The sequence below is a fragment of the Chelmon rostratus genome, chromosome 24, assembly GCF_017976325.1.
Source record: "Chelmon rostratus isolate fCheRos1 chromosome 24, fCheRos1.pri, whole genome shotgun sequence".
Lineage (NCBI taxonomy): Eukaryota > Metazoa > Chordata > Actinopteri > Chaetodontiformes > Chaetodontidae > Chelmon > Chelmon rostratus.
In genome coordinates this window covers 13,081,770-13,108,098 of record NC_055681.1, presented here as the reverse complement: position 1 = coordinate 13,108,098, position 26,329 = coordinate 13,081,770, and the positions used below count along the sequence as shown (strand labels likewise).

General features: G+C 42.6%; 1 protein-coding gene across 1 annotated transcript in view; it reads right to left on the bottom strand.

Moving 5' to 3' along the window:
- The window catches only part of fam184aa (family with sequence similarity 184 member Aa), a 48,058-nt gene extending 21,943 nt beyond the window's left edge, over positions 1-26,115 (bottom strand). The window contains exons 1-10 of the mRNA XM_041966365.1: positions 25,951-26,115; positions 14,983-15,060; positions 12,209-12,343; positions 11,811-11,909; positions 9,290-9,496; positions 8,662-8,835; positions 7,993-8,154; positions 7,307-7,442; positions 5,785-5,966; positions 5,505-5,690 (exon numbers count right to left, since the gene is read on the bottom strand). Coding sequence (XP_041822299.1) covers positions 5,505-5,690; positions 5,785-5,966; positions 7,307-7,442; positions 7,993-8,154; positions 8,662-8,835; positions 9,290-9,496; positions 11,811-11,909; positions 12,209-12,343; positions 14,983-15,060; positions 25,951-26,115 — 1,524 coding nt within the window. The remainder of the gene's footprint in view (positions 1-5,504; positions 5,691-5,784; positions 5,967-7,306; positions 7,443-7,992; positions 8,155-8,661; positions 8,836-9,289; positions 9,497-11,810; positions 11,910-12,208; positions 12,344-14,982; positions 15,061-25,950) is intronic.
- Positions 26,116-26,329: the final 214 nt, after the last annotated feature.

Genomic DNA, 26,329 nt, shown 5'->3' with positions numbered 1-26,329 from the left:
AACAGTATAGTAGATGCACCTGCATCAGTTATTCATCCATAGAAACATGGTGTCATGGTCCAGCTGTGCCTCCGTGTTCCAGCTGTTTAACCCTGCCTTATGTTTCTTGTTGGTTTCCTCTTTGTTCTTTCCCTCTCTCTGTGTGTGTGTGTGTGTGTGTGTGTGTGAGTTGGTCTGGACGTGCCTCTCTTGCTCCCTTCTGCTGCCAATCACCTGCCTCCAGCCAATTACCCTGCACACCTGAAACCCATCCACTCATCCAGCTGCTGCAGCATATAAGTACCCTGACTCCACACACCAGTCTTCAGGCAGCAGATCATTCAGTTTTCTAATGTGGTATTAACGCTCTGACCAAGCTCTGGGGCTTGTTAGTATTTTCCTTGTGGTTTCTAATTTTGTGTTTGCCTGTGACCCAGGCTCATATCTTTCTGTGATCCCTACCTGCCTCGCAGTGTCCTGCCTGTCTGTCCTTTGGCCAACAACCTCCCTGTCTGCCCCACTTCACCATAAACTGTGGATCAGCTTTCCAAATCCTCCTCTCATCACCTTTTCAATAAAATTAAACTGAACTGCTGCAAGCCATCCCCGTCCTGCTCTAGGGTCCAAAACTTAATTCCACTGAACACACAGAAATTCAAAAACACAGAGAATTAAAATATTCCATATTCCATCATAAAAACTGTCATGAAAAAAATGGACATACAAAACAAGGATTTGAATGAAATGAAAATTCAAGTTTGTATCCTCATAAATTCTAGCTGTACTGTGTACAATACGCAATAATTCTGGAACTACTTTGATGACCCATTAATTACTTCAAGTGCATTTTCAAGTAAAAATGGCAAACATTTGATGGCTCCAGCCCTTTATATACTAAACTATCAATCAAGTAAATAAACAGATTAAACAATAAAGAAAGTAATCATTAGTTGCAGCCCTTGTCTTAACCTGCTGCTGCATCCAATGAGACCATCCGAACTGTTGACACTAATGTTAAAGGATAACTTTCGTTTTTTACAACCTGGACCTTATTTGTAGCATTAAATACGACCATTTACTCACCCAGACAACTTTGGTGGCATTTGGAGTTGTTTTGAATAAATTAGCCCCAGAGGAGCGGCGCGTATATCCGTATAATGTGAGTACTCGGGGCATCCATGCGCAGCCTCTATAAACGCATAATCTGCGGCGAAACTCGTTCATATTCCAATATTTAGTTATGATATGCTGGTGCTATTCCCCTCTGAGCCGGCGGTCGGCTAGTTTAGCTGTAGTTTGGCACAGCTATGGTTCGTTATTGCGTATTCGTGGCCGACCGCCGCAGAGTCAGCCGTGTTGTGGCTGCTCGCAGCGCCCGGCGTTCGGTAATGACATCATCCACGTCAGAGGTTGTTGCCTAGAGACGCTGGATGTTGATAACATGCCACCACGGGCTCAGAGGGGAATAGCGCCAGCATATCATAACAAAATATTGGAATATGAACGAGTTTCCGCAGATTATGCGTTTATAGAGGCTGCGCATGGATGCCCCGAGTACTCGCATTATACAGATATACGCGCCGCTCCTCTGGGGCTAATTTCTTCAAAATGACTCCAAATGCCACCAAAGTTGTCTGGGTGAGTAAATGGTCGTATTTAATGCTACAAATAAGGTCCAGGTTGTAAAAAACGAAAGTTATCCTTTAACATCCAACCACAGATAACACGACCTGCAGGTGGAGTCTGAGCCAATCAACAATACATTATGTGCAAACTCCTGTGGTCACTCCTGGCTGAACTGAAACAGCACGTTTCAAGCTCCTCAAGCGACAGACATCAGCTTATAACATTTTATTGTGTCGTAGCTCCCGGAAACAAACCCACCACGTGAATGGATGAATAAATCTACATCCACAGCAGAACACTCAGCTGAAGGGAGATTCGAGATATGACTGCAAAGTCTCGACTCTACTGCCGTCTCATCTGTGTAGACTGTGTGGATTCTAAGTTAATACAGCACAAGAAATTTGTAGAATGAATCATTTTATTGCCTCGGTTTAGAAACTTGTTAATATATTTGGACAGAAACAAAAGTCGAATGTAAAGAGGATGAAATGACCAGTTGTGTCTTTTCTTTACATCTCCACCCTCACTCCATCTCCGTCGACCTCTTCCTCTCTAATTTCGCTCCAAATGAAAACAGACATTAAAGATGATGAGGCACAGCTCCACTCTGGCTTACATAATATTTCCTTTTTCATCATCTCTCTCTCTCTCTCTCTGCATCGCTCTTTCTTTCAGGGAATCTATAAACACATACCCACATGCTCGCTCACCGCTCTCACTTGGCTCGGAGGCAGGATTTAATGTCAATGAAAATCAACCAATTAGCAGTCAGCTTCAAACAGCACTGGAACTATGAGATCAAGAGGGGGAAAGAGAGAGAAATGTTATGAAAGAGTAGAAATATGGGAAGAGACAGAGAGAGGGGGATTGAGTTCAAAATTATTTAAAAGTCAAAAAGTGTGTAATTATTTCTGAGGCAGAAAATATGTCTTCATTTTAGACGGAAAGCTGTAACGTTAAAGGAATAATCTGGACTGAGTGGCTCTGTGGTGGTTGTAATGCATACCACGCTGCCTTCCTGCCTCGAAGCTAAATCACTCCGGATGTCAACAAGCTCCAGTATGTATGGGATTCTCAATGTTCGCTGAATGCAGGTGGAGCCAAGTGAGCGTGAACAAATATGGTGTAATGTGCTGTAAGGGCTGTACGAGTTCGCCCCATGGCACGGTTTTAAAAAGAAAAAAAAACAATAAAAGGCAGCCTAATTAAAATATTATTCGTTGTAACGTCCCTTGAATTCCCTGGACTCTTACTATGGAAGAAAAACATTCTCAGACAAGCGACCCAGTGGTTAGATTAAGGCTATGCTTTGTTGTTTCGTATTTTCAAAGTGTGTGCTTCACTTTTACGAGAGAGAAAGATCTGAGGATGTGAGGAATAAGCCAAATGAACGTCCTCGAGACAAACAAAGAGCAGGACTGAGCTGCTGTCATTACCCTGACTCTGATACAGCTGCGTCTTGGCAAACAGATTGGCATATCCATAAACAGTAGATGTGTCGGCCCTGAAAAGGTATTTTTCTAACAGAATAACATGGCCATTGCCTTTGGATGTGACGCTTGGTTACTGCAAGTGGCATGCACAGAGGGGGCGACCGCCCCCCCCTTGTGGCCCAGTTTTTGTAAAACGCGCTGAAGTGCCCTCTTGGACTCCAAAACACATGCTAAAGTGCCCTCTTGGGAGCCAAAACACGTGCTAAAGTGCCCCCCGGGAGCCAAAACGCGCTCTAAAGTGCCCTCTTGGACGCCAAAACATGCTCTAAAGTGCCCCCTGGGAGCCAAAACGCGTGTTAAAGTGCCCTCTTGGACGCCAAAACTTGTGCTAAAGTGCCCCCTGGGAGCCAAAACGCGTGCTAAGGTGCCCTCTTGGATACCAAAACGCGCTCTAAAGTGCCCCATGGGAGCCAAAACGGGTGTTAAAGTGTCCTCTTGGACGCCAAAACGCGTGCTAAAGTGCCCTCTTCAGTGGCGAGGACATGCTATATGTGCCCTTTTTTTCCTTTCCGCCCCTGCCCTTCAAAAAGTCTGTGCACGGCACTGGTTACTGCTGCAGGTAGTTCCGCAGTAAGCCAGACATGTTACCATTTTCAGTTTACCTTAGAGCAAATAAAGACAAGTTTAATCCATTCCTCACATGTTTGTTCTGTGTCTTATGTTTTTGAAAGGCTACAAAAAAAGAAGCCAGTCTCCAGACTCTTGACATACGGGGTATTGCTCTTCTTAGAGCCTCAGGCACACCACGTCAACATGCAGAGAAATGCAAAGCTTAACAGGCCGCTGGTGCCTTGTTAGAGCTATTAAGCTATGATTGGACATTTGCTGTTTGGAGGAGGAGTTAAGCAAAGGCTCGAGAGGATTTACCTACCATGCTGCAATGAAAGCAAATTTCACCAACCTCAGTCATGTGGTCTTTAGTAAAAAATGACTGAATGAATTTGACTGATTGAAATGCAGCTGTACTTATAATGGGATTAAAATCACCAGTGCAGGTAATGTGCAAATCACCCCACTCTCCTGGAGAAATAATCGTCTCAAATAACTCATCCTGTTGAATAATATCTCCTGCAGTTCTGGTGAAGCTTTGTCAAGTCTGACCAAACAACCCTAAAGATGTCGTTGTGATGTCACCAGGGTTATCTTAGCTTGGGCTTGGACACTCAACCAAGGCCAAGATCACTTTTAACAAAACGCCTGTGCTACAAACAGGCTGAATGAAGCGGGTGTTAACCAAGATGGCAGTGAGATACACCAAGTTGCATCATGGGAGGTGTAGGATATAGAATTTTTGGAGCTTGATACAAACTAGGGGCTACACAGTCAGGATATCTCAGCCTCTGCTGCACTGATTTTGAAAGTTTGTCTCTCGTGAGTCCAACTGTGTGAGACTAAAATGTGGGACGACCCATCTGAGCCTAAAATCCACGACTGCAGTGCTTAGCTATTAGTAGTTCTGCAGTTTGTAACAGAATCTGGTTTTAGACTCCTACATTCCTCTTCCTTCAGCTTTCATCCAACCAATGTTACGTGATCACTGTTGACCGATCACAGCTCAGCGTGAGTAAGCTCACACCTTTTGAAACATGGCAGCACACAGAGGCATGTAAATAAACAGACACGAGTAAGAACCAGTGAAGTCCTCCTCGCTGTTTACCAGCACGTGTTGAGGGTAATCTAACGCTGTTTTGGTAAATGAATCAGGGTAAATGAATTTGACCTGTGTAATTTTATCTGATGTTACTGCTCCTTTGGCAACAGGGACATTTGTATTCCCTTCATGCTGCTCCTTTGAACTCAGAGGCAGAGAGAAGGGAAAATGAGGAGCGGATGACAGAATAAAAGCCGCAGAGGGAAACACAGCGAGAGAGCCGTGTTGTTCTCACGTCTTAATGTTGACCTAATTAAATGTGCACAGGCGGTTCGTGGAGCTGCTCATTTCTTCGAGATACATGTTTCTGCAATGACTGAGACCATTTTGCTCTGCGGAGGAAATTTAATTGCTGATGTTGCTGCACTGAAAAGAAACAAAATCCTGAGAGTAACACTCGAGTCAGAGCTGTGTATGTAATTACTGTTTTTATATGAAAATTGGTCACTTCAGTTACAGACTTTTCCATGTTTAATCACCATTGGGTCCCACTATAAGGTTAATAATAATATATATTATACATAATAATAATAATAATAAGAGTAAAGACAAGCAATCTCTGAAACAGATTTGCATGGTCAATTGTGTCCACGTATCTTAAAATAGTCCGTCCACAAGAGAGCAATTCCAGCTGAGCTTGTGATTTTTCTGACAGTGGGTTTGATTCACTCACACAGCAGCATGTCAATGTAGCATTCAGCCATATGGTAACAGGGAATCACAACCCATGTAACAAAACTGGACACTGGACTTACCGTCATGAGGAGTTTCTTCTCCTCCTCCTTCTCCTGCTGGGCCTCCTCACTCATGGCCTGGTGCTTCTCCTCCATTTCCTCCAGCGCTCTGACCTGCGCCTCCCTGAAGCGTAGCATCTCCTCCTCATAGTGTGCTCTCAGCCTGGAGAGCTCCTTCTCATAGCCCTGGTGCTCCTCACGCAGAGACTGAGGGGGAGGAGAGAAACGCTTCAGCCTTATATGATTCATGACCTGTATCCCCCCTCAGACTGGACTGGGATGAATGAAGGGTTAATAGCACCTGTTCTAGCTTGAGCACTTGCTGTTTGTGCTGTTCGTTGGCGGCTTGGCTCTGGTTGAGCAGAGCCTCCCTCTCCTCCTCCAGCCTGCTGAGCTTCTCCTTCAGCCGGCTCTGCTCCTGGTCCATGTTCCTGATGGATGCCTCATGGGCCATCTGGGTGGCCTGCAAGGAGCCAATCTGACCTGCGAACAGTCAAATCAGAATCACTGACTCACTGAATCAAAGGGGAACCACAGTCAGAAATCTGACTCGTACAACACACTGAATACTAATCTCCACCAGAGGCAACCCTTAAAGTTGATTTGAGCATTTGACATTATTATTGCTTTACTGCTGAGGCAGTTTTATCACAATGTTCTGCAACCAGAGTTGCTGAACAGGAGGCGAGCTTTCTGTCAATCTCCCCAAAGGTACCATCTTTTCAAAGGTCCCCCTGAGAAACACTGGTAGAGAGCTGGTAAACGAGAAGGAGAAAAAGTGTGGTGCATTTTTCACTGAAATGAGCAGAAAAAGAGCAAATGTTCCAAAAAAAGAGAGTAGTCAAAAGAGGGTTTACATGACAAATGTTCCTCTTTTGACTGGATTATAAAATGTTTAATCCAGAGCTTTCAAATGGAACCAATATTCTTTCCAAACAAGACAGTTTACAAGAGGCTTTTTTGATGGGGCTCTTATTCTGAGTGTTATTCTGGAAAAAAAGGCTCCATGCAGATGCAGCTGAGCAGAATGTGCCTAAGAGTTTTCAGGATGTGAAGGGCAACATGTCCAGAGCTTCCGACATACTGTTGTCCTTTTTAGTCACTTAAACACAAATACATAAGACAATAGAGTCCATAAACACACATAATGTTTGACTGGATTTTTTTCATTTGTTTGGGACATTAAAATCTTCCAGGACATCACTGACTAAGCAGTAAGTTACAGGTTAATCGCTGTCAGGCAATCAAAAGGAAAATGATTGAAACTGACCCCTAATGCGTTATAAATCTATCGTAGTGGTGAATCTACGCAGCTTTAAGACACGTGGCCCCAGATGGAGCTAGTTCCTTTATGCTCATGTTTGGATAAATTTCACTCTCTCGGCAGTATACAACAACTGAACCCTGTGTCCCTTTTTCATTTTACTTCTGCTATTTGGTCATTTGAAAATAAACCTATTTTCTTGCATTTGCTACACCGGTTCTAGGATGCACGCAAGCTAAATCGAAAGTGAGCGGCAACGTCATACGAACGTTAACAAACTAGATGAGTCAGAGAACAACTGACCTGGAAATGGATCTGTTATGTTGTGCAGTCCACCGCAAGAGGCAAGCTCTAGGAATTTCCAGGGGACTACTTTCTGGATTTCATTTTTTTTTTTTTTTGTTAAATGTAAGATTTATGGTAGCTGTAGCAGGCTAGCCCAATTGTATACTGAATCTCTATAATGAGGTGTTATGACCAATAGTCATAATGGACAAAAACTTGAGAATATAACCCAGGCTGGCAAATGAGTGAGTGGATGACAAGAAGTACATCTTACTGGCTTTATGAAGGATTTCAGTTGCCTGCTGTTGAACTCGTTCCCTGCTGCCCTCCAGTTCATACTCAGTGTCCTTCAGCTGCATCACCCAGATCTCTCCGTCCTGGATGGCTTCTTCCAGCTGCTTGTGCAGGTTCTGCACACACACAGAAACACACGCTCACAATTACACCACAGCAATCAAACATTTGGTATTTTAAAAACCCAACCACAGCGCTCCCATCACAGCCTAGAGCCACATGAACCTATCCAGCTATTCAGACTCTATAGATTTGCCTGCAGAGTAAGCGCACACCACATTAGATTTCGACTCTTGAAATCGTTTTCACCCTGAGGCTTTTACTTTTGCCTTTGTTTTCTGCAACTGTTCTCCATCTAATTTAGGCCACTTTCCTTCCCAAACTGAACCAAAAGAACACTCTTATATCATTTGTGCTTTGCTGGGAATACTGTAAGCACAAGAATAAAGGGGATGTTTGTATGAACGGCGGTTGACACTGTGGCTTTACACTATTTTCACATGGTTGTGAACAAATCAGCGTTGTACACATTAGCTGAATCAGATGTTGAGTGTTCTTATTTTGGTCTTTGAGTATTGAGTGTGAGTATTTGTCCTTGGTTGGCCCTAAAAGAATCGCGGCCATCCACCTGTTGATCTGTTAGTCCATCGTCATACACTCACGCACCTTGACAGTTCCCTCGGCGTTGGCCAGCGATGTCTGCAGTCTGTTGGTCTTGTCTCGGTTTTCTCTGGCCTCCTCCTGTGCTTTCTGAAGCTCGCTCCTCAGCTTGGACAGCGAGCGCTGCAGCGCTGCTTCCTGAGCCTGGAACTCCTTGCGAAGCTCAACCTTCACATGAGCAGAGAATTATATCATTAAATACTAAGCAATGAGCCAAAGAAAACAAACATTGCCAGTACCAGGCCATTGGCTCTGAAAATGCTCTGACAAACCTACTGCACTGTCAAACGGCAAACAGAGTAGAGCATTTATCAGCTAAAGAGCCAGATATTTCCCTCTGGAGTTGGTGGAGACCAAAACAGAGACTCCAAATGAATGCTTTTGACTGAATGTCAGAATATGCAACTGCTTGTTCAAAACTCGGCCATAAAAAGTGATATGGAAAGGAGTTTGTGAGTAAGGCTAGAATACTGGAATGGAAATGAGGAACAACCTTCGTAAGTATTAAGAGAAAAGATAAAAGTTCTATTTTCAGGAAACAAACTCACCTGAAATAGGTTTGGTTTAACATTATGGGCTGCATTGTGTTCATTATTATTCCTGCCATTTAACAAATGAAGGCAAGCTTGTGAAACAGAGACAGGTCAGGTTTTGGTGTGTGTGTTGTGCTTTTACCTCGGTCCTTTTCCAGGCCAGCAGGTTCTCAGTGGTGAGCTGGTGTGTTCTCCTCATGGCCTCCAGCTCCCTCTCATAATACTCCTGAGCTTTGCCCAGCTTGGTCTCGTACTCCTCCACCAGACGGACCTTATCCTTTGTCAGCTCCTCCACCCTCTCCATCAATGCCTCCACCTACACAGAGAGATGGATGTGAATGTTAGTCATAGTGAGTCAAAGATGCTAAATTACATTTGGACATCTTTGCAATGAAACCACCAACTGCAAATATATTTTTTCATATTTTACTATCTTGTGTTCTTTTAAAAGATTTGTCTTTGGTCAATGCGTTATATTGGTAAGTCAACAGCTGAGCGGAAAGGAAAAAATGGGAATAAAATAAGGGGATGACATGCAACAAAGGTCCATTTCCAGATTATTACCACTGCAGGTTTATATAAAACTCATAAGCCAACTGCACCAACTTAACAACTCTTGATTTTTTACATTTTCATGCTCAGAACAGCTAAAAAGCCTCCAAAACAGCAATTACCCCGTCAAGTAACTTGCTGTATAAAATTTCCACTAAAGCCAAAACGATGCTTCAAGCCAAACATCTATCTTCCTTCCTCTCTCACTCTTAGCCCACCTCTTGTCTATGGAGCTCGGCCAGTTTCTCCTGGTCTTCGGTGGAGGTGGCGCTCTGGTTTTGCTGGTTGTTGAGGAGTTCCTCCACCTCCTGGCGGTGGGTGGCCCTCAGCTCCTCCAGCGCTCGCCGCTTCTCCGCCTCAAACTGGGCCTGAGCCTGGCTGAACGCCCGTAGCTTCTCCTCAAAATCCCGACGCATCTCCTCCACCTATTGAAACCACGAAACATATTCTATTCCGTTTCAGTCGTTTATGTGTTATTGCCAGCCAGGTCTGTTCCTGTGCTAAGCTAAATGCTCGCAGAATCTCTTGAAAATCCCTGAGCATCATGCTGACAGTATACTTGTTATATCTCTCTGTGCCAAAACAAGTGCTTCTCTACAACTCAACGTGCTGAAACTGCAGCGACAAACAAACTTGCCAGTGTTTGCTGTCACATCAAAGGATCTGACGGACATGAGGTTGAAAAAATATACAAAAATGTTATATGGGATGTGATGTCATGTGATGCTAGCGGACGCATCTGAAGGCGGACAGTGTGAAGGCAGTGGCAAAGAGGAAGACGAAGGACAAGACCGAAGCTTACATACACCAATCCCAGCAAAGATGAAGAGCTGATGAACTGAGCTCATTTAGCCACCAGCTCATCACATCAAAGTACGCTTCAGGTGTTCATTCACGCCCACTGCCATCAGACTCTACAAAAGCAATCGTATATGATACTGTGTCATGTGACGTATGACATGATACATGACATGACGTGATAATATGATGCATGTAATCATAGTGGATTGATATTGAGCTAACCTGCGTCTTTTTACAGCCTACGTGGATTTATTGTAACTGTACCTAATTTCTGTAATCGATACTTGCTGCATAACTTTATCACTGTATTGTATCACATTGATAATCCTGATTCATGTGAAATGTTAATAAAAACAGGATGTTTGCATAACCTCTCCAACCCAACTTCAGTCCAATACAGTACAAAGACAAGATATTTATTGTTCAAACTAACAAACTTTATTGTTTTTTGTAAATACACTCTGATTCTGAAGTTGATGTCAGCAACATGTTTCAAACCAGTTGGGACAGGAGCAACTAAAGACTGGGAAAGTTGTGGAACGCTCCAAAAACACCTGTTTGGATCATTCCACAGGTAAACAGGTTGATTGGTAACAGGTGACAGTATCATGATCGGGTATGAAAGGGGCATCCTGGAAAGGCTCAGTCGCTCACAAGCGAGGATGGAGCAAGGTTCACCACTTTGTAATAAACTGTGTGGGCAAATACGGTTTAAAAATGTTTCTCAATGCACAATTGCAAGGACTCCAGGAATTTCTATATATATCATCAAATGATTCAGAGAATGCGGGAAGAATGCCCAATTTATAATGGATATTAGCACATGGGCTCTGGAACACTCTGACTTTCCGATTGTTTTTGGAAATAATGCAAATTGTGTCTTATGGGCTGACGACGAAAAGGACCTTCCAGATTGTTGTCAACGCAAAGTTCAAAAGCTCACGTCTGTGAAGGCACCAATAATTCTTTGAAGTGCTTACAGGTTTAGGAGCAACCTGGGCTGCCATCCAGATGATGTCTTTTTCTGGGACATCCCCGCTTATTTTAGCAAGACAATGCCAAGCTGGATTCTGCACATCATCCAAACCCATCTCCAATTTGTGGTGCATTATCAAGTGCAAAATATTGATGATTACTGTTGAGCAACTTGTATATCAAGCAAGAATCAAAAAGTATGTCACTGTCAAAACTTCAACAGTTTGTGTCTTTAGTTCCTAAACGCTTACTGAGTGTGATGTAACACAGTGGTTAACACTGTCCCAACGTTGCAGGCGTCAAATTCAGAATGAGTGTATATTTACAAATAACATTAAAGTTATCAGTTTGAACATTAAATATCTTGAACATGGGTCGAAAAGGATTTGCAAATCATTACATTCTGTTCTCATTTACGCAGCGCAACCTTTTTGGACTCAAGGTTGTAAAAGGTGCTGGTGCTGTATGGCGGAGCTCGGGTCTCACAGCAGCCCCACCCTGCCTGGTAAGCATTGTGTGAACAAGTAAGCGCTCCAGCAGCGTGACATGCATACTGGCTTATGGCATTTATAAACAGCATTAGTTATGATATGCTGTGCATTATGCATACCATTACCATAGCAACAGCATACACCAGTTAAAAATCACCAGGACGCAGGTGGAAACATGAGGCATGCCGTTTGTGCTCCATGTTAACTTATCTTATTGAATTCGTAAGTGCTGTATACTTGTAGTGATGAGCATAATACAGCACAACTTATATTGTTCCAAGCTTACATCTCAAAACTGAGTACTGTGGACAATATTTTACCAAAAATCTTTTATTTATGTTTTATCAGCAAGAAACAGGGAATCACAGAGCATCTCTATCCTCCCAGTACAAAAACAGCCCAACAGAGTCTTTCAACGGGCTGTGTGATTATATATATTTATGAGTGTGTGTGTGTGTGTGTAAAGCCTTACCTCTCTGCTCATAGAAACCACTCTCTGTGTGTGTTGGGCCTCAGTGCAGAGCTGGGAATCCTCCATTCTCTGCCTGTACATCTCAAACTCTGCTAAAGCCTGACGGTAACAAAACATTACAACAGCTGCATTACATTGCTTTGCATTCCATTACGGCAACTGCGATACATTACGCAAATGTGCAACTGCTATTTGCATGCGATCGCTGCTATATCCTATCACAAGCTCCATTCAGATCGCATTAATTCAGTTCATTAAAGGCTGCTGCAGAGCTACATGAAGATAATGACATAAGAAGGAAAATGTCTCTAGAATTTACAAACAGAAAACACATTAAGACACACTAAACATAACCAAACTAAATGACGCCCCTGTGGCGCCCAGCAGCAGTGAATGACCTGTCTCTTCATGTGCTCGTGGAGTTCGACAGATTCTTCCAGACTGGCCAGCCGCCGCCTCAGGTCTGCCTCGTCCGCCATCTTACTCTTGTACTGCATGATCTTGTCTCTGGTTTCCGTCACAATGTGTTGGACCTGAGCGGGAGAGGAGAAGAAAAACTTCTTGAAAGCTGCAGAAATAGTGTAACACAAGAATTCGACTCACAGTTGTGTGTGTGCAGCCGGTTTGACAATGTAATGTGACAAAAACATTACATTACAACAATTACAACTTGTAGAGGATTTCCAAAACCCACATACAGAGTGGGTGGAAATAAGAAGTAGAGGGGAAAATGTAGAAATAAATATAAGCAGGAGCCAGCACAACGCTGCTGCCTCCAAGAAATGCTTCTTGGCAGGGAAGACAAGTCCCACTATGAAAATTTTAACACTTAAAAACAACACTAATTAAATTAACACCTTAGAACATGGTACACTGAAGCTTTTCTCTGAAAGCATGATGAATGAAATCAACTACATTTAAACCTGTTTCATATGAGCTTCGGTCTGGTCCTTCAATAAACTCTGCCTGTCAGTGGAGATCATGATTTTTGATCTACAGCCAGACTTAATCGATTGCTGTGGAACCAGTCCAGGAAATCAACTGTGTGTTTGGCTGCTAACGCTCAGGACCAATCACAGTGATGGCAGAAACAGTGACTGACAATTTGGTTTTGAAGTGGCCGGGCTGGATTAGCTTCTCTGGAGAGGATCTAGCGTTCGTGTATGGGATGTAGCACGTCACAGGTGCAGATATACAGCAGCTCAAACATGCTGCTACCAGTTTAAAGGAATAGGTCAGCTTTTTGGGAAACACTCTCTATAATATACTCCCTATAATAATTCTTTTTTGTTGGATCATGAGATCAATACCACTTTCATGCCTGTATGAAGCTACAGCCAGCAGCTGGTTAGGTTGGCTTAGCATTAAGACTAGAAGCAGAGGGAAACAGGTAGTCTGGCTCTGTCCAAAGAGGAAAAAAAATCCATCTGCAAGCTAAAGACCAAGGGTCTCAGTTATAACTGTGCATGCAAAACTTGGCCTGAAAGCAAAGGTTGTGATCTATAAAACCAAACTTGACAGGAGAATGTGCACACCTGTGTGTAAACTCTGACTCATGCCGAAAAACATCTTGGAGACAGGGGAAGTTAGCAATGCAGATGATATTATATATAATTCATTATTATATGATATAGTGAAGCCTTTCACACATTTAATTCCACTCAACATCAAACATTAATTATAGATCCACATTATCATAAACATTCAGCAGCAGTGTAACTTGTACTTGTGCTTGTAGTGAGCCATAATTATTACATAAGAACCCTTTAATTTGAAAAGACTCAAATCTTAAATCAAGGTTCACTCAATCTTCCATTAGCGCAGTCGAGTCATCACGTTTCCCAGCACCGGTGTGCCGAGAACAGGGCCAGACTGCATTAAAGAAATGCAGTACAGAGCGTCAATAGTACTTAATATCTTCTAAAATTGTGTATATCTCACCAAGTATGATTTTAGTTGTTGCTTAGTTTTTGTGCGTTAAGTCGCTGCAGTGGCAGCCACGCACACTTAACTGTGTATTGAGGCCATTTGTGTGTCCTTGCCCCCACCAGTAGCAGACACACTCTCACAGTAGGATGCAATTCTTCTGACACTTCCTTTTTAATTGGTGGTTAGTACCACAAACCTGTGTGTCGTACTCACGTCACATACCATGAGCAGGCTTGTTTAAATGAATCAGCATTCGTACGGTGCTTTGCATTGACCGTTTGTGGTTTAATGTGGGCGTGTAGCAGGCGGGATATGAGGCACATCCGCGTGTAAACATTTCAAGGTGGACTGTGTATGCACGGTTTTAAGTGAAATTTTTTTATGCATGCCATTTTTCGAATTTTGTGCACACATACACACGCTTTCAGTAGGGATCCTTCGCACTGTTTTATAAATGAGACCCCTGGAGTCTGCGCCAAGAAGCAGTCCAGCCCATAACCCCACATAAAACCACAGCCGTCTCTTTTATACTTAAGCTTTTATACTACGATCTCCATCACCAACATGAGGGAATATCTGTTTGAAGAATGTGTTTATCCTTCCAGTAAATGATCCAAGAACTTGGAGAAGCTATGCCAAGGAGCACCGGAGCTGTTGTGCATTTCTAACACACTTTATGTTGGGCTTTCCCCTTCATATGGCAGGAGTCTGTAACTCATATAGCTATAAAGTGGGTTAATCAGCTTAAAAGGCAGGGCTTCACACCTGTAAACTGCTGTCAATAACAGAGGCTGTGAATGCATGAATTAATCTTAACTCAACCTGAATGACATCAGAGGTTTAATCAAAATAACACTGTGTGCTTCTGTCCGCTTCAGATGAACAAGTGAAACAGACAAGCAGCGTGAATAAGCAGAGTTTGCATGATTTGGGAAAAATGGGCCTTCCCTCTAAAATATGACAAAAACGTGGATGCACCATGCACAGTGCAGCATTGACCTGCTCCCTGCAGGAGGGCGGCAGACAGCTAAAATACTGACAGCCTTGACACCAAAATTGCGGTGTGAAACAGGATTGCCTGCTGCCCCTCTCCTCCCACTGCAGCACACTGTTCAGCGAGGAAAAATCTCAGGAAAATGTTATTTCACCACTGAAACCAATAAAGAAAATCATGAGTGACTTTATCGACATGCTTCTGTGTCTTATACAGTCTGAAGTGGTTGGTGCTCTGTGGTGTCCATACCTCATCCTCGTGGGCTTCTTTCAGAGACTCAATTTCTTCCTCGTGTTCGTCATTCTTGGTGTTGAGAGCATAAATTACCTGGAGAGGAAGAGAATTAGATGACAGAATGAGGACGGGACAGAGAGCTCTTATCCACTGTTTCAATATCAGATCAATAGTTCTACAGTGAAGCTCAGTTCTTCATTCAGAGTACAGCAAAATCAATACCAATAACATCAAGATAGGAGAGGAATAGGTTTTGCATTCTGATTGAAGACAGCATTATAGACAGAGTAGTGTATACACAGCTGTAAAATACATTCACCTCCTTTTGTGTCTAAAGCAAGGTTAGGTTATCTTTTCGATTCCCATTTCATCCGATCGAGGTTACAGAAGATCGTCATTAAGAGACGAGACATTTCATTGAAAACGGCATATGGAGAATAGATATGGAGGGTGCTGGTGATGGAAAAAGGCGGCACTCAGCAGGCGGAGATGCCGCTCCACCAGAAACATCTCTAAATGCATTTTTATTACGTCTTAGCTCCGATAGTGTGGGTGGAGGAAAAAACAATCGTCAATCATCCCTTCAATTGTTGGTGTAAGATCTGCCGGCCACAGCCTAGTCTGCAGTGTTTGTACACAATTTTTCAAAGAGTTTCATAGAAAAAGCCTGACTCAGGCAAACCTAACAAACTGAACCAGGATTACACCACATGCAAAGCTCACTGAGCCAAGACATCGTCACAACAAAGACGGTGGGAGCAGCACGGCACAGCAAGGACTGCGACTGAGGCAGCTCTCACAAAGGTCCGAGCTTTCAGCCACAAAGACATTCATTTCACTTGTGGATATTTTTTCACTTCACAATTAGCACAAAAATGACCTCAAATCCCATGAGGTCCTCAAATACGGACACCTGAAAGTCCTCTGTTGGCTGTGGCACTCCCCACAAACAAGCCTAAGTGAATAACATGTTGTCAGTTATGCTTGCGCTCTTGCAAAGGATTCTAAGTAGGTTTTATACATGCTGGAGGTAAATTATATGCAGGAGCTTTAAAAAACCTTAGGCTTCAGCAAATTGAAGCCCCAAGTGAGCAGCTAATATTCAGTCATGGTCAGCTGAATTGCAGCCCTGCTGGCATCAGAACTACAAACTCCACATGTTGTTCCACTTACAGGTGAAGTGAAAGGTTTTAAGACAAACAAAGTATGCATATTTATGCTAATTATCCACCATAAGGCATAATGACACAGTTATTTCATTCGAACTTTCTGACACTGAAACATCACTTGGATCAACAACCAAGCAGTAATCATTACAGGTACAATACTGAAAGCTCCACTGTACTTGAATTGGCAGGAAACTAACCCTAACCCTAACCCTAACTCAATTCGTTGTCCAAATTAATGATTCCGAGCTGCAATTAAAAACTACAATAATTATAGCTAATAGGTTAATACATTTTTCTATTACATATTTAAAGAGCTTGACGTTTAGTCAGTTTGTTGGTATGAGTATCAGTTTGATCGTTACCTCCGCCAAGGAGATTATGCTCTCAGTTCAGTTTGTTTGTTTGTCTGTCTGTAAACAGGATTAAAGAAAAACCACCGGCCTGATTCTCATGAATCTTGGTGGAAGGGTGTAGCATGGACCAAGCAAGAACCCATTACATTTTGGAGTTAACATTGCGAGAAAGGGCATTTGGCAGAATAAGTATCACACGTCTTAAAATCCAGTAGCAGTGGTAGACACCAACAATCCACATTCACAGATAGCATGAATCATCTGGGACAGTCGACACACATAAGTGCTCAAATTTCATACAGAAAGCTTTTATTGTGAATCACTTGGAAACTGTGGCTTCGAGGGAGAACCTGTGCAACTGCAACATCCACTTTGAAGAATCAGTTAAGTCCAGTATAATCAGTATCTAATGCATTAAGAGAGAGCAATGCCTAGACTAAAGGTCTCAGTATGCTTCACAGAAGCCACTTCGTACGACATGTTGTCCAATCACATCTGGAGGCAGAAGTGTTTATTGCTGTTCCAAATGGCTTCACTTGAAGGTGGGGCAAAAAGTCTGTACAAACAGGGGTAACAGTGCACACTCACTCAGTCAGCCACACATTCATGGAGTCAGAAGGAAGATTAAACCTCGATTGTGGGATTTTCGGCTTTGGAAAGTTACAAAAACTGTCACTGCTACCCCAATTCTGTCATCAGAAAGAGGGTGCCAGCTGCCATCCTGATGATCATAAACTAGACCTAGTTATTGAAACTACACTAAATTTGTTTCACGCCCCGAGAATAAACCTTTGCATCGAGCTGTTGCATGACTGAAATGGAGCTCTGCAGCACAAACACTCAGGAGTCAATCAGAGGTCAAAACACCAGAAAGAGTTCATTATTCTTCACAATTTAGTTGATCTTGATTCTAAAGCCTGAATAGAGTAAAACCAAGAAAAAATGTATCGTGCTAACAAGAAACTACTCAATAGATGCCAGAAACTTATCCCTCACTTATCACTACTGGTATGTTTTTATTTAAAAGTGCATGACTGGTGGTACCTTGACAGTATTGCGGTGAAAGAAGTGAGAGTAGCGTAGATGTTGCCCTCCTGTTCTCCTACAGCTTCAGCCTTTGATTCCCAGCAGTAAGTCAGCCATGGAAATGTTCCTTCAATTATACATGATTATTTTAATGACGCTGGTGTGCCTGCTGCTTTCATCTCTCTCTCCTCTCCCTTTGCTGTCTTCCTTTTATCTTTCCCCCTTCTTTCTTTATCTCCTCCTCTCCCCTCCTCTCATCTCTCTTATTTCTTTGTCTCTACATCTCCCAGGAATAAGAGTACCTCGCATCACTATTTGTGTCTCCACTGAAGCTTGCTTTCCATAAATAATCCTTCGCAGCGCAATTATTCTGAGTGTTTTAAAATGATTAGGTTGCAATACAGCAATAACCAGTGATGAAAACATATTTTCTGGTTAACTAATTCTGTCAGCTTGAACTGATGAGTCACAAAAACAGTGAAACAAGCTTAAACAATCAATTGTTTAAGTCATTTATCAAGCAAAAGTGTCCAATATTAGCTTCTCAAATCGAATCCTTGTTTTCTTAAATATACTTGCTATACTGCTTTTTTTTTTGCTTTTTTTCCTTAATAAAGGATCATTAATAGTGAATAAGATGCAAAAGGCACAGCTGCTAGGATGTCTGCTGCGTGTTTGACCGGTGTGGCCTCGGTTAGCAGGACCCTCTGCCTCCTTTCAGGTGGCACAACACTGACATATTTTTTATATATTTGCATTAAGGATTGTTCTCTTTTACAGTGTAACGCTCCCATGCTGAACTATGTCTTGTCACCTTTATCTTGCGTCAACATTACCCCACACACTGCTGCAACATGCATTCAGGACTGACCAGGTTTAACATTATGCATTCCTTGCATCGTACATGGGAATATTTCAGCAAAACACATACAACATAAAACTCACTTCTCTCACGTTACGCAACTATTTAATGAGACGGCTGGTGTGATCCCATCAGCAGATGGTCTCTTGTTTTACTTAACATCTTAGAGTGGACGGGAATGATTACAACTGGGATATCATCTTCAACACGACACAAGTAAGCTGTGGAGGGTATCAAAGGGATGTCTGTTTGTCACAGCAACACAAAAAAATCTGAGAAATCCTCCATCAGATCACAGACGACTCTGTGAGAGATGTTCTCTCTTGTTTCCACTCCACCTTTTAGCAATGGCTCGCTTTGTTTGGAACCCCACGCAAGATGATGCCAAAAAACTACCAGATGCCAGATACTATCCACAGCTTTTGGCAATAGAAAAACCAAAAAGCCTACCATGCAGTGGAAACACTGAATTTGTCCATTTCTTGAGAGACTTGAGCTATAAGTCCACTTAAACTGTAAAGTCCAAGCATACAGTTGATGCGTGCTTCAATAAAACTCCATGGTCCATGTTCATAGTTTCAACCATGTACCAAACAATACAAACTGCCACAACCTCTACACCCTTAGTTTCTAAAAAAGTATTCAAACTGCTGTTTTTAATTGACGGCCCTCCTAAATTCTTTACTTTAAAGCTGATTGATACGATATTGGTCTGTTGTTTTAATGAAAACTAGGATCTGTTCAGATAACCTACATCTGATATGACAGGATACTATTTGAGGTTTACAGCAGAGGATTTTGGAGCCACTGTGGATTATGACACTCTTGAACATATACCTGATTTCAGTGATGTTAACAGGCACAAAAGATGTCCTTAACCATATAGTATAACTGTATATATCTGTATGTATCCATTGTGGCAGTGTTTAGCAGTTAAAATATGAGTTTGTGTCAGGTGCAACAGCCACTTCACTCAGCTACTGCCTCTCCTCTCACACACCGTGAGGTTTACAGTGATAGTTTTGAGTGAAATGTCTCAACCACAATCAGATGTATTACAATGAAATTCTGCACAGACATCCATGCTCCCCTAAGGATGACATTAATAACTTTGATGATCCTCTGACTTTTCATCCAGCGCCATCAGCAGGTCAAAATTTCAATTAATCCAATACTTTGCTTGATGACTACATTCCTGCAAAAACTAATGACATTCCCATTAGCCTCAGATATTGTGCTGATCTGCAAACCAGACCTTAATCATTACAGCAATCATTACAGTGATAGTTATATACATATATCATATATAATATATATTATATAATCCCAGAAGGTCTGGAAACTTGTGTGCATTAACCAGTTTACTTCCAACTATCTTGAGGGCCAGTACAAAGCTGAAAGCTGAGCATGGCAGCGGCTCTGTTATTGACAACCACAACCAACACAAAAGCCTTCATGCACCTTCACCATCTGAGGATGCCAATGGACTAACTTTATTTTTGACTGGAATGTGATGAAAATGTCTGCGCAACGATTGGAAAACTGTGAGTGCATTTGCATTGCAGCTCAGAAATGGATTGATACCTGCTGTCCGTGACCCGATTTCAAACTTGGAAGCTGTAAGTTTTACCAAGTGTGTTGGGGTTTTTTTGTCAGGCCTCGCAGACAGGGAGGCAGAGAGGACTGGTATCGCTCAGTATCATTTTGTTTTCCTGTCATGGGATTGTGTAGTCTTAGGAATATTTGTGGGAGTGGGGGTCCCATGTCCCGCCCAGTCTACCATGAAGAGATGATAGACGTTGCAAGAGACCAGTAACAGCAGAGACAAGCAGAATTATCTGCTCACATGAATTATGGGTTTATTTAAAGCAAACTAGAGTTGGTGATTGTAGGAACGGTGGAAAGACTAAGACTAGACTGTTTTGGTGAGTTTGATTATGTTGCTATCAAGTTTGAATGAAGTGTATTTTGCGATGAGTTAACAAGGCAATTAAGCTTGATAAAAGAGGAGATGTACCGCTGTATTTTTCTATTTATTGAGAAAAACAGGTGGAAGCTTATTTCCCTGCTCTGCCTTTTGTGAGTTTATTTCATTGATTCATTCGACTAAAGTTAAGAGAGCTTGTGGAGAGAAGCAAACTCGCCGCTCACATGCATCTCCCAGCTGAAACTACCAAAAGAGCCGTTCATGAGTCGGTTCGCTAGCAGCAGGTGAATGAAAGACTTTAAAGAACCGGTCTTCTCATCAGCAGTGTGGGCAGAGGGGAATTTAGATAACTATTATTATATTATTATTACTAAAACATCATGGAAGAGTCTCATTAAAATGTATCATTAGTGTTAATTCAGCTTGACTTCTTCCTGTAGCATTGATGGAGTCTACATGTTTAACCATTCAAACTGCACTATACCTACAATTACATTGACCAATGGCAAATTCTCATGAACAGGCCAATTATCAACCCTGATATACAGCCTGAGTCCTTCTATCATCAATATGTCACCTATAAAGCTGCTCTATGAAGAATGAATGAGGAATCCTGGCAAATCTGACATTTGGGGACCCAGGAGGGACGCTTCTGAGGCTACAGGACATTTTGTACAGTCGATCACTATTGATTGAACTGCACAATAAAGGTCGCTTACGTCTGGAGTAGGACAACTGCAGCATTTGGCTTTATCAAAACCCTGTTGCTCTCCTCTCATCATTTTTGGAGGATTACCATTATATTCACTAATTAAAGGATTTCTGAAGGTCTTACTCTCGGAGGTGCTGTAGTCTTAATGGGATCCCAGAGCATCTGAGCTTTTAGTCCACTGCTTTCCTTCACCAGTTGCACCATGAAGTGGCATCACAGTCTCTGTTACCAATTAGCTGAAGCACACAGCGCGTTTACTTTGTCCTCCCAGTGTTGGTGTAAGGGCACTTTGCATCTGTTCCTTCTTTCGCTGTCGTGCTGCTCCGATGCTCCAATGGCACTCAGTGTACACTCCTTTTCTTGTAGTCACTACACCACATCACAACCTCAGTGAAACCACAGCAGGCATAAACAAGGGCACGCTGACTCCCTCTGATAGAGAAAATACAGTGTTTTCTGTGGGACACGGAGAACAGCAGGGTACAAACTAAGACGTGATACAGCAAACAGCTTTCGATCCACTTAGCAATGTAAAGGCAGCATAGAAAAAGTGGATCAAGTTTCTCAAACTTGCCCCTATTGACAGCATTAGATTAAATCATCTCAATGCCTTATTGAGGAAGTAGGGCCGATACTTTGATGGTGTGTTGCACAAAACAGCATAGAGTGTTTTCAATCTGGGTTTTTCTGTTGGGAGCTGATCTGTGTGAACCTCGGAAACACTCGAGGGACCACAGCAACCTGCGGGTCACGTGACCGGTGGACAACATTTGATTGACTATTTGTTATGATTGCATGAAAGTGTCATGCTGTCATGTTTGGAGGATTGTTGGCTTGCTGCAAATCTTTATTTAGCTTGTTTCTCTTCTGATCATAGTTTTTACATTTGAAAAACTTGGAGGTTCAAATTACAGTGATGAGGTCCTGCTTGGTCCTAACCTTTTTTGTCGAAGCAGAGCTATAGGAGGGTGACTGACACCTGTTACCACATTTTTCATTTGCTGTAAAGAGTTTTACTGATTTTTCAGGTGCGTTTTGTGCTTCTTCGCTGACAATGCAAGGACAATCTAGCAAGGTTAAGAAAAAGCAGCCTACTGACAGCTGTCACCCTCGGTCATGTGACCCTCACACAAATAATGCCTTCTTGAAAATCTGCTCCAAAATGTTTGGACATGTGAGACCAACTAGCTTGACAAAACCTGTCAACGTCCACTCTCTTCTGTCATGTTGTATGTTTTGCTATCGGCTGTATGTGGCCCATTCCCCATCCAATTACACACAAGGAAATGTTCTCACTTCCCTCATCCACCCTCAAGTTACCTGGCCTACTCCACCCAGTCTCTCACCTATTTCCACTTTCCCTCATCAGGCCTGCAGATGCTTCCCACTCACTCCTTGCCAGATTGTCAGAATTGCCATGTGCCTCATGCTGCTGAGTTCCAGCCGTTTGTATCTGATGTGTTTCTTTTTTTTCCTGTTGCCTGTTCTGGATTCACCTGGTTTTTGATCTGCTGCTGATTTATCTCCAGCCTGCCTGCCTGCCTTACCACTTTCGATTTGTTTGCCTGTTCGAGCTGCCTGACTCTTGCCTGCTTCACAAGCCAGTAAGCCTTAACTCTTACTTTTGATGAATAAATTATTGATCGGCACCAGCTCTGCCTTTAGCGTCTACATTTGGGTCCTATTTCTGTTGTCCTGCTCACACCAGTTGTGACAACGTGTAATCAATCTCTCAATCAGAACAGAGCAGCCCATTTACTGTAGTACCGCAACAATAATTGTCTCATCCTGGACCATATATTCCTCATCAGGTTTCTTGATTGCTTGCAGGCATGAGAGAAATAAAAGCTTTGAAATTCAGCTAGCTGGATCTGGTTCAAACAAACAGGCCTACAGGTATCAAGATCAGCCTGACTAATAATAATAATAATAATAAGAATGCTTTTTATTTATAGGTGCCTTTTAAAGCATAAAAACAGGCAGCAAAGTAACATGTAAAATATGCTGCTCTATCAGTAGCTTGGGTTAAACCATTTTGGTACAGTTTGTTGTAAAGCTGAAACTGTTGGTAAATTAATTAACAGATAATTAAGTGTCAGCTATTTTCATATCATATCAGTAACTTTCAAACAAAATATCAGACATATGCTTTGATAAGCTTTTTTGTGTCTTGTGTGACAGTAAACTGGACATCTTTGGGTTTTGGACTGACAACAGAAGCTAATGGAGATGACATTTTGGCATTTAGGAAACTGTCATATGGATTTCTAACTATTTTTACGTTTGATGGATCAAATGATTTGACAGAATAACTGATTAATTAATCACAGTAGCGTGACCCAATGTTGGCTGGGTCTGTGTCCTATTGTTTGCAATGAAAAGTGAAGCCATATGACAGAAAATGCATCCACAATTTAAAGCCAGTCTTGAAAAAGCGCTCCTGCGTCAACACATTAGATGTGCTGCATTTTTTATTCATTTCAGTAAATGTTCTGTTTAAATAGGAGCTTCTGTCCTCCATCCATTTTAACTTTGGTGGGTTGAGTTTATGTGTACATCTCTTTGCTGATGCTACAAGGTAATGGGTAATGTGGGCTGTCCTTCTGTGTGCCTCCTTTGAAAAATGTCCAAAACAAGAAGGTTCTCATGCTCTATAACTCCAAACGTCCTACTTTCTACCTGCTCTTCCTCAAAGCACTGCTGAATAACAATTACAGAAGGAGATGATGCAGTCCCTGCAAAGTGCTCACACACTTCAGTGTGCACAATATACTGGAAACAGAATTAATGAAATGCACAACAGCTTCACAGACAATATGGATTTAGTTTATGCAAGAGGTATCACACCTAAGTAGAAACACGTGAAGAGCAATTCGCTGGTATCTGATTCACCCATTTTAAATGAAACTGCTTCCACAGTAGAGTAACACGTGGCCCACACTGAGAATAACTGGTAAGCAGATAGCTGTAGCCTGCAGCTACCCCACACCAGCAAAACACAAAGGCATATATCTGCTTTCAATTTTTAAAAAGCAAAGGCATCTGGATACACAACACAGGGTGCTCTTGGCTTTTAAGGAGGCTTGAGAAGAGCACAGCAGAGATGCAGTAAGATGCACTCCAATTCTTTACACCACCTGAGAAATCCATTTTCAAACGGATTTCTTTGACTTCAACATGGACCTAAACTCCACCACACCAACGACTACATCGGACCCTACTGACAATTGATGTCCACTAATTGATAAATCAACTGAATGTTTCAGCTCAGGATCCTACTCATAATTCATATTGTGTCTATGCACATGCTCAACTGATGGAGCAAACTAATATCATAAACATAATAACTCATTATACCAGTAAAAATAGCTCCTGCATCATTTTCCTGTGTGTGATGTCTGCGGTTGCCATGGTCATATGGCACATGCAAATAGGCATTCACGTCCAGGAGACTGGCAGCCGTCCTCTCTTTCCGCGTCTCTGCCTTTGACCTCGGGGGTCGTGTTTACATCGATTATTATTACTGAGAGTGCCTTAATAGACTGAGTTGCATGCAGATGACAGATCTGAGTCCAGCTACAAATAGATTCTCAGAGCTGAATTTAAAGATCCAATACACAATAATAATGAGTTTGACTCGAAAGTCTATGGCGTAACAAGTCCGTCAATTTGTGATTGATAGTTTGCTCTCCTGTCTTTGTAATTTTTGTGGTGGGATGAATCTTTAGTTCTCATATGGATCAATGATTGTGGCTTCAAAGCGTCTGTCCATGCAGCTTCTATACCTGCTTATTCCGTTCAGGCTACATCCCATCTGGAGCTCACCTAGCCTGCATTTCTTTGATTTGAGGAGCAGCAAATCAATGTAAACACGAGGAGAACATTCTAAGTCCCTGTTAACCTTGTTGGGTCAAAACACATCCTGTAGACCTTTATTCCGCCATCACTGCCTTGCCAGTCTCCACCACAGCATGCAATTTTAATCAACCACTGAGACTGCTGCATTATAATCCTGGATATTTTCAATCTTTTTGCAATGTTGTGTGTATTTGTACAGCTCATCCTATTATATATAGAGTCTAAATCTGCACTTGGATAGTATCACCATGCCTGTTATGTAAAATCTTATGTCCTCTTACTCTCTGCTTTCATCTCCCCCTGCACAGCATGATCGCACAAACTGCTTTATTTACATTGAACCCACCCTTCTACAAAAGACGCAAGCCTACGGATGCTGCAAACGTAGCTGCCACCTTAAATTTTCTACTACAGAAGAACACAGCAATCCCTGCATCCTTCACTGGTTTCAGGTGGAGTACAAAGAAGCAGCTCTGGCAAACCCCTGCATCCCTCCAAGATTACATAACTTCCCTAAGCCCTTCAGTGGCAATGGCAGCCCTGTGATGGTAGGAAAACATGCACAGGTTAAACTGTGTGGCAGAGGGTTTATATAGAGGAACACACTCCTCTGGGCATCTAGAAAGCTCTCAGTGTAATCACTCATGAAATAGTGTGTGTGTGAGTACAGTACCAGCCTGCAGAGAGTGTGAGTAGTAGGAGCCTGTGCACAGGGGAGGACTAACTCTTCTAGATAAGTTTGCATAGAATTCACTTTCTCAAAACGACAGACGAATAACAGCCACGACCTATTAGCATCAGGAACAGACCTTCCCTGAGTATTTCATGGTGACCTGTGAACCCCGCGAGGATGCAGAGTGAAATATCACCAAACCTGCTCCAGTAACACCAACACAGCTAACGTTAGCATCACCTGCACCAAACTCAGTGCATAAAACACCTTAAAATATCGCCACATCCCTCCTCAGCGGCGTGTTTACAAATGACATCCTGTCCCACGCCAGCAGCACCAGCACAACATCCCGACCTGCCGACCCGACCACTACATCCTCCGTCATCCATTCACACAAACACACCTTGGTCAGTTGTGCTATCTTCTTGCTCATCTTCAAATGCAGGTCTTGAGTGTATTCCAGCGTCAAACTCCCGTCGTAGAACATAGTGGACGTAGGAGAGGGGGTATATTTGGTGTTGCTAGTCGAGGTGCTGTACGGAGGCTGCCAGCCTGCCCCCGTCGCCATTTTTACGGGGAATAAACCCAAACTCGACGCTTGAAATTTAAATAAAATGGAGCAAGAGCTGCTACGCGTTAAATCCCCCCATTGTGGCGCCTGTTAGTAATCTCAGGTTTCGGTGAGGGAGAAAGATGGGGAGCACGGACAGCGGGGCGCGAGACCGTCCCGTCGCACGCATCCGCAACGGGCGCGCGCGGTGATGAGAGAGGCGGAGACGAGC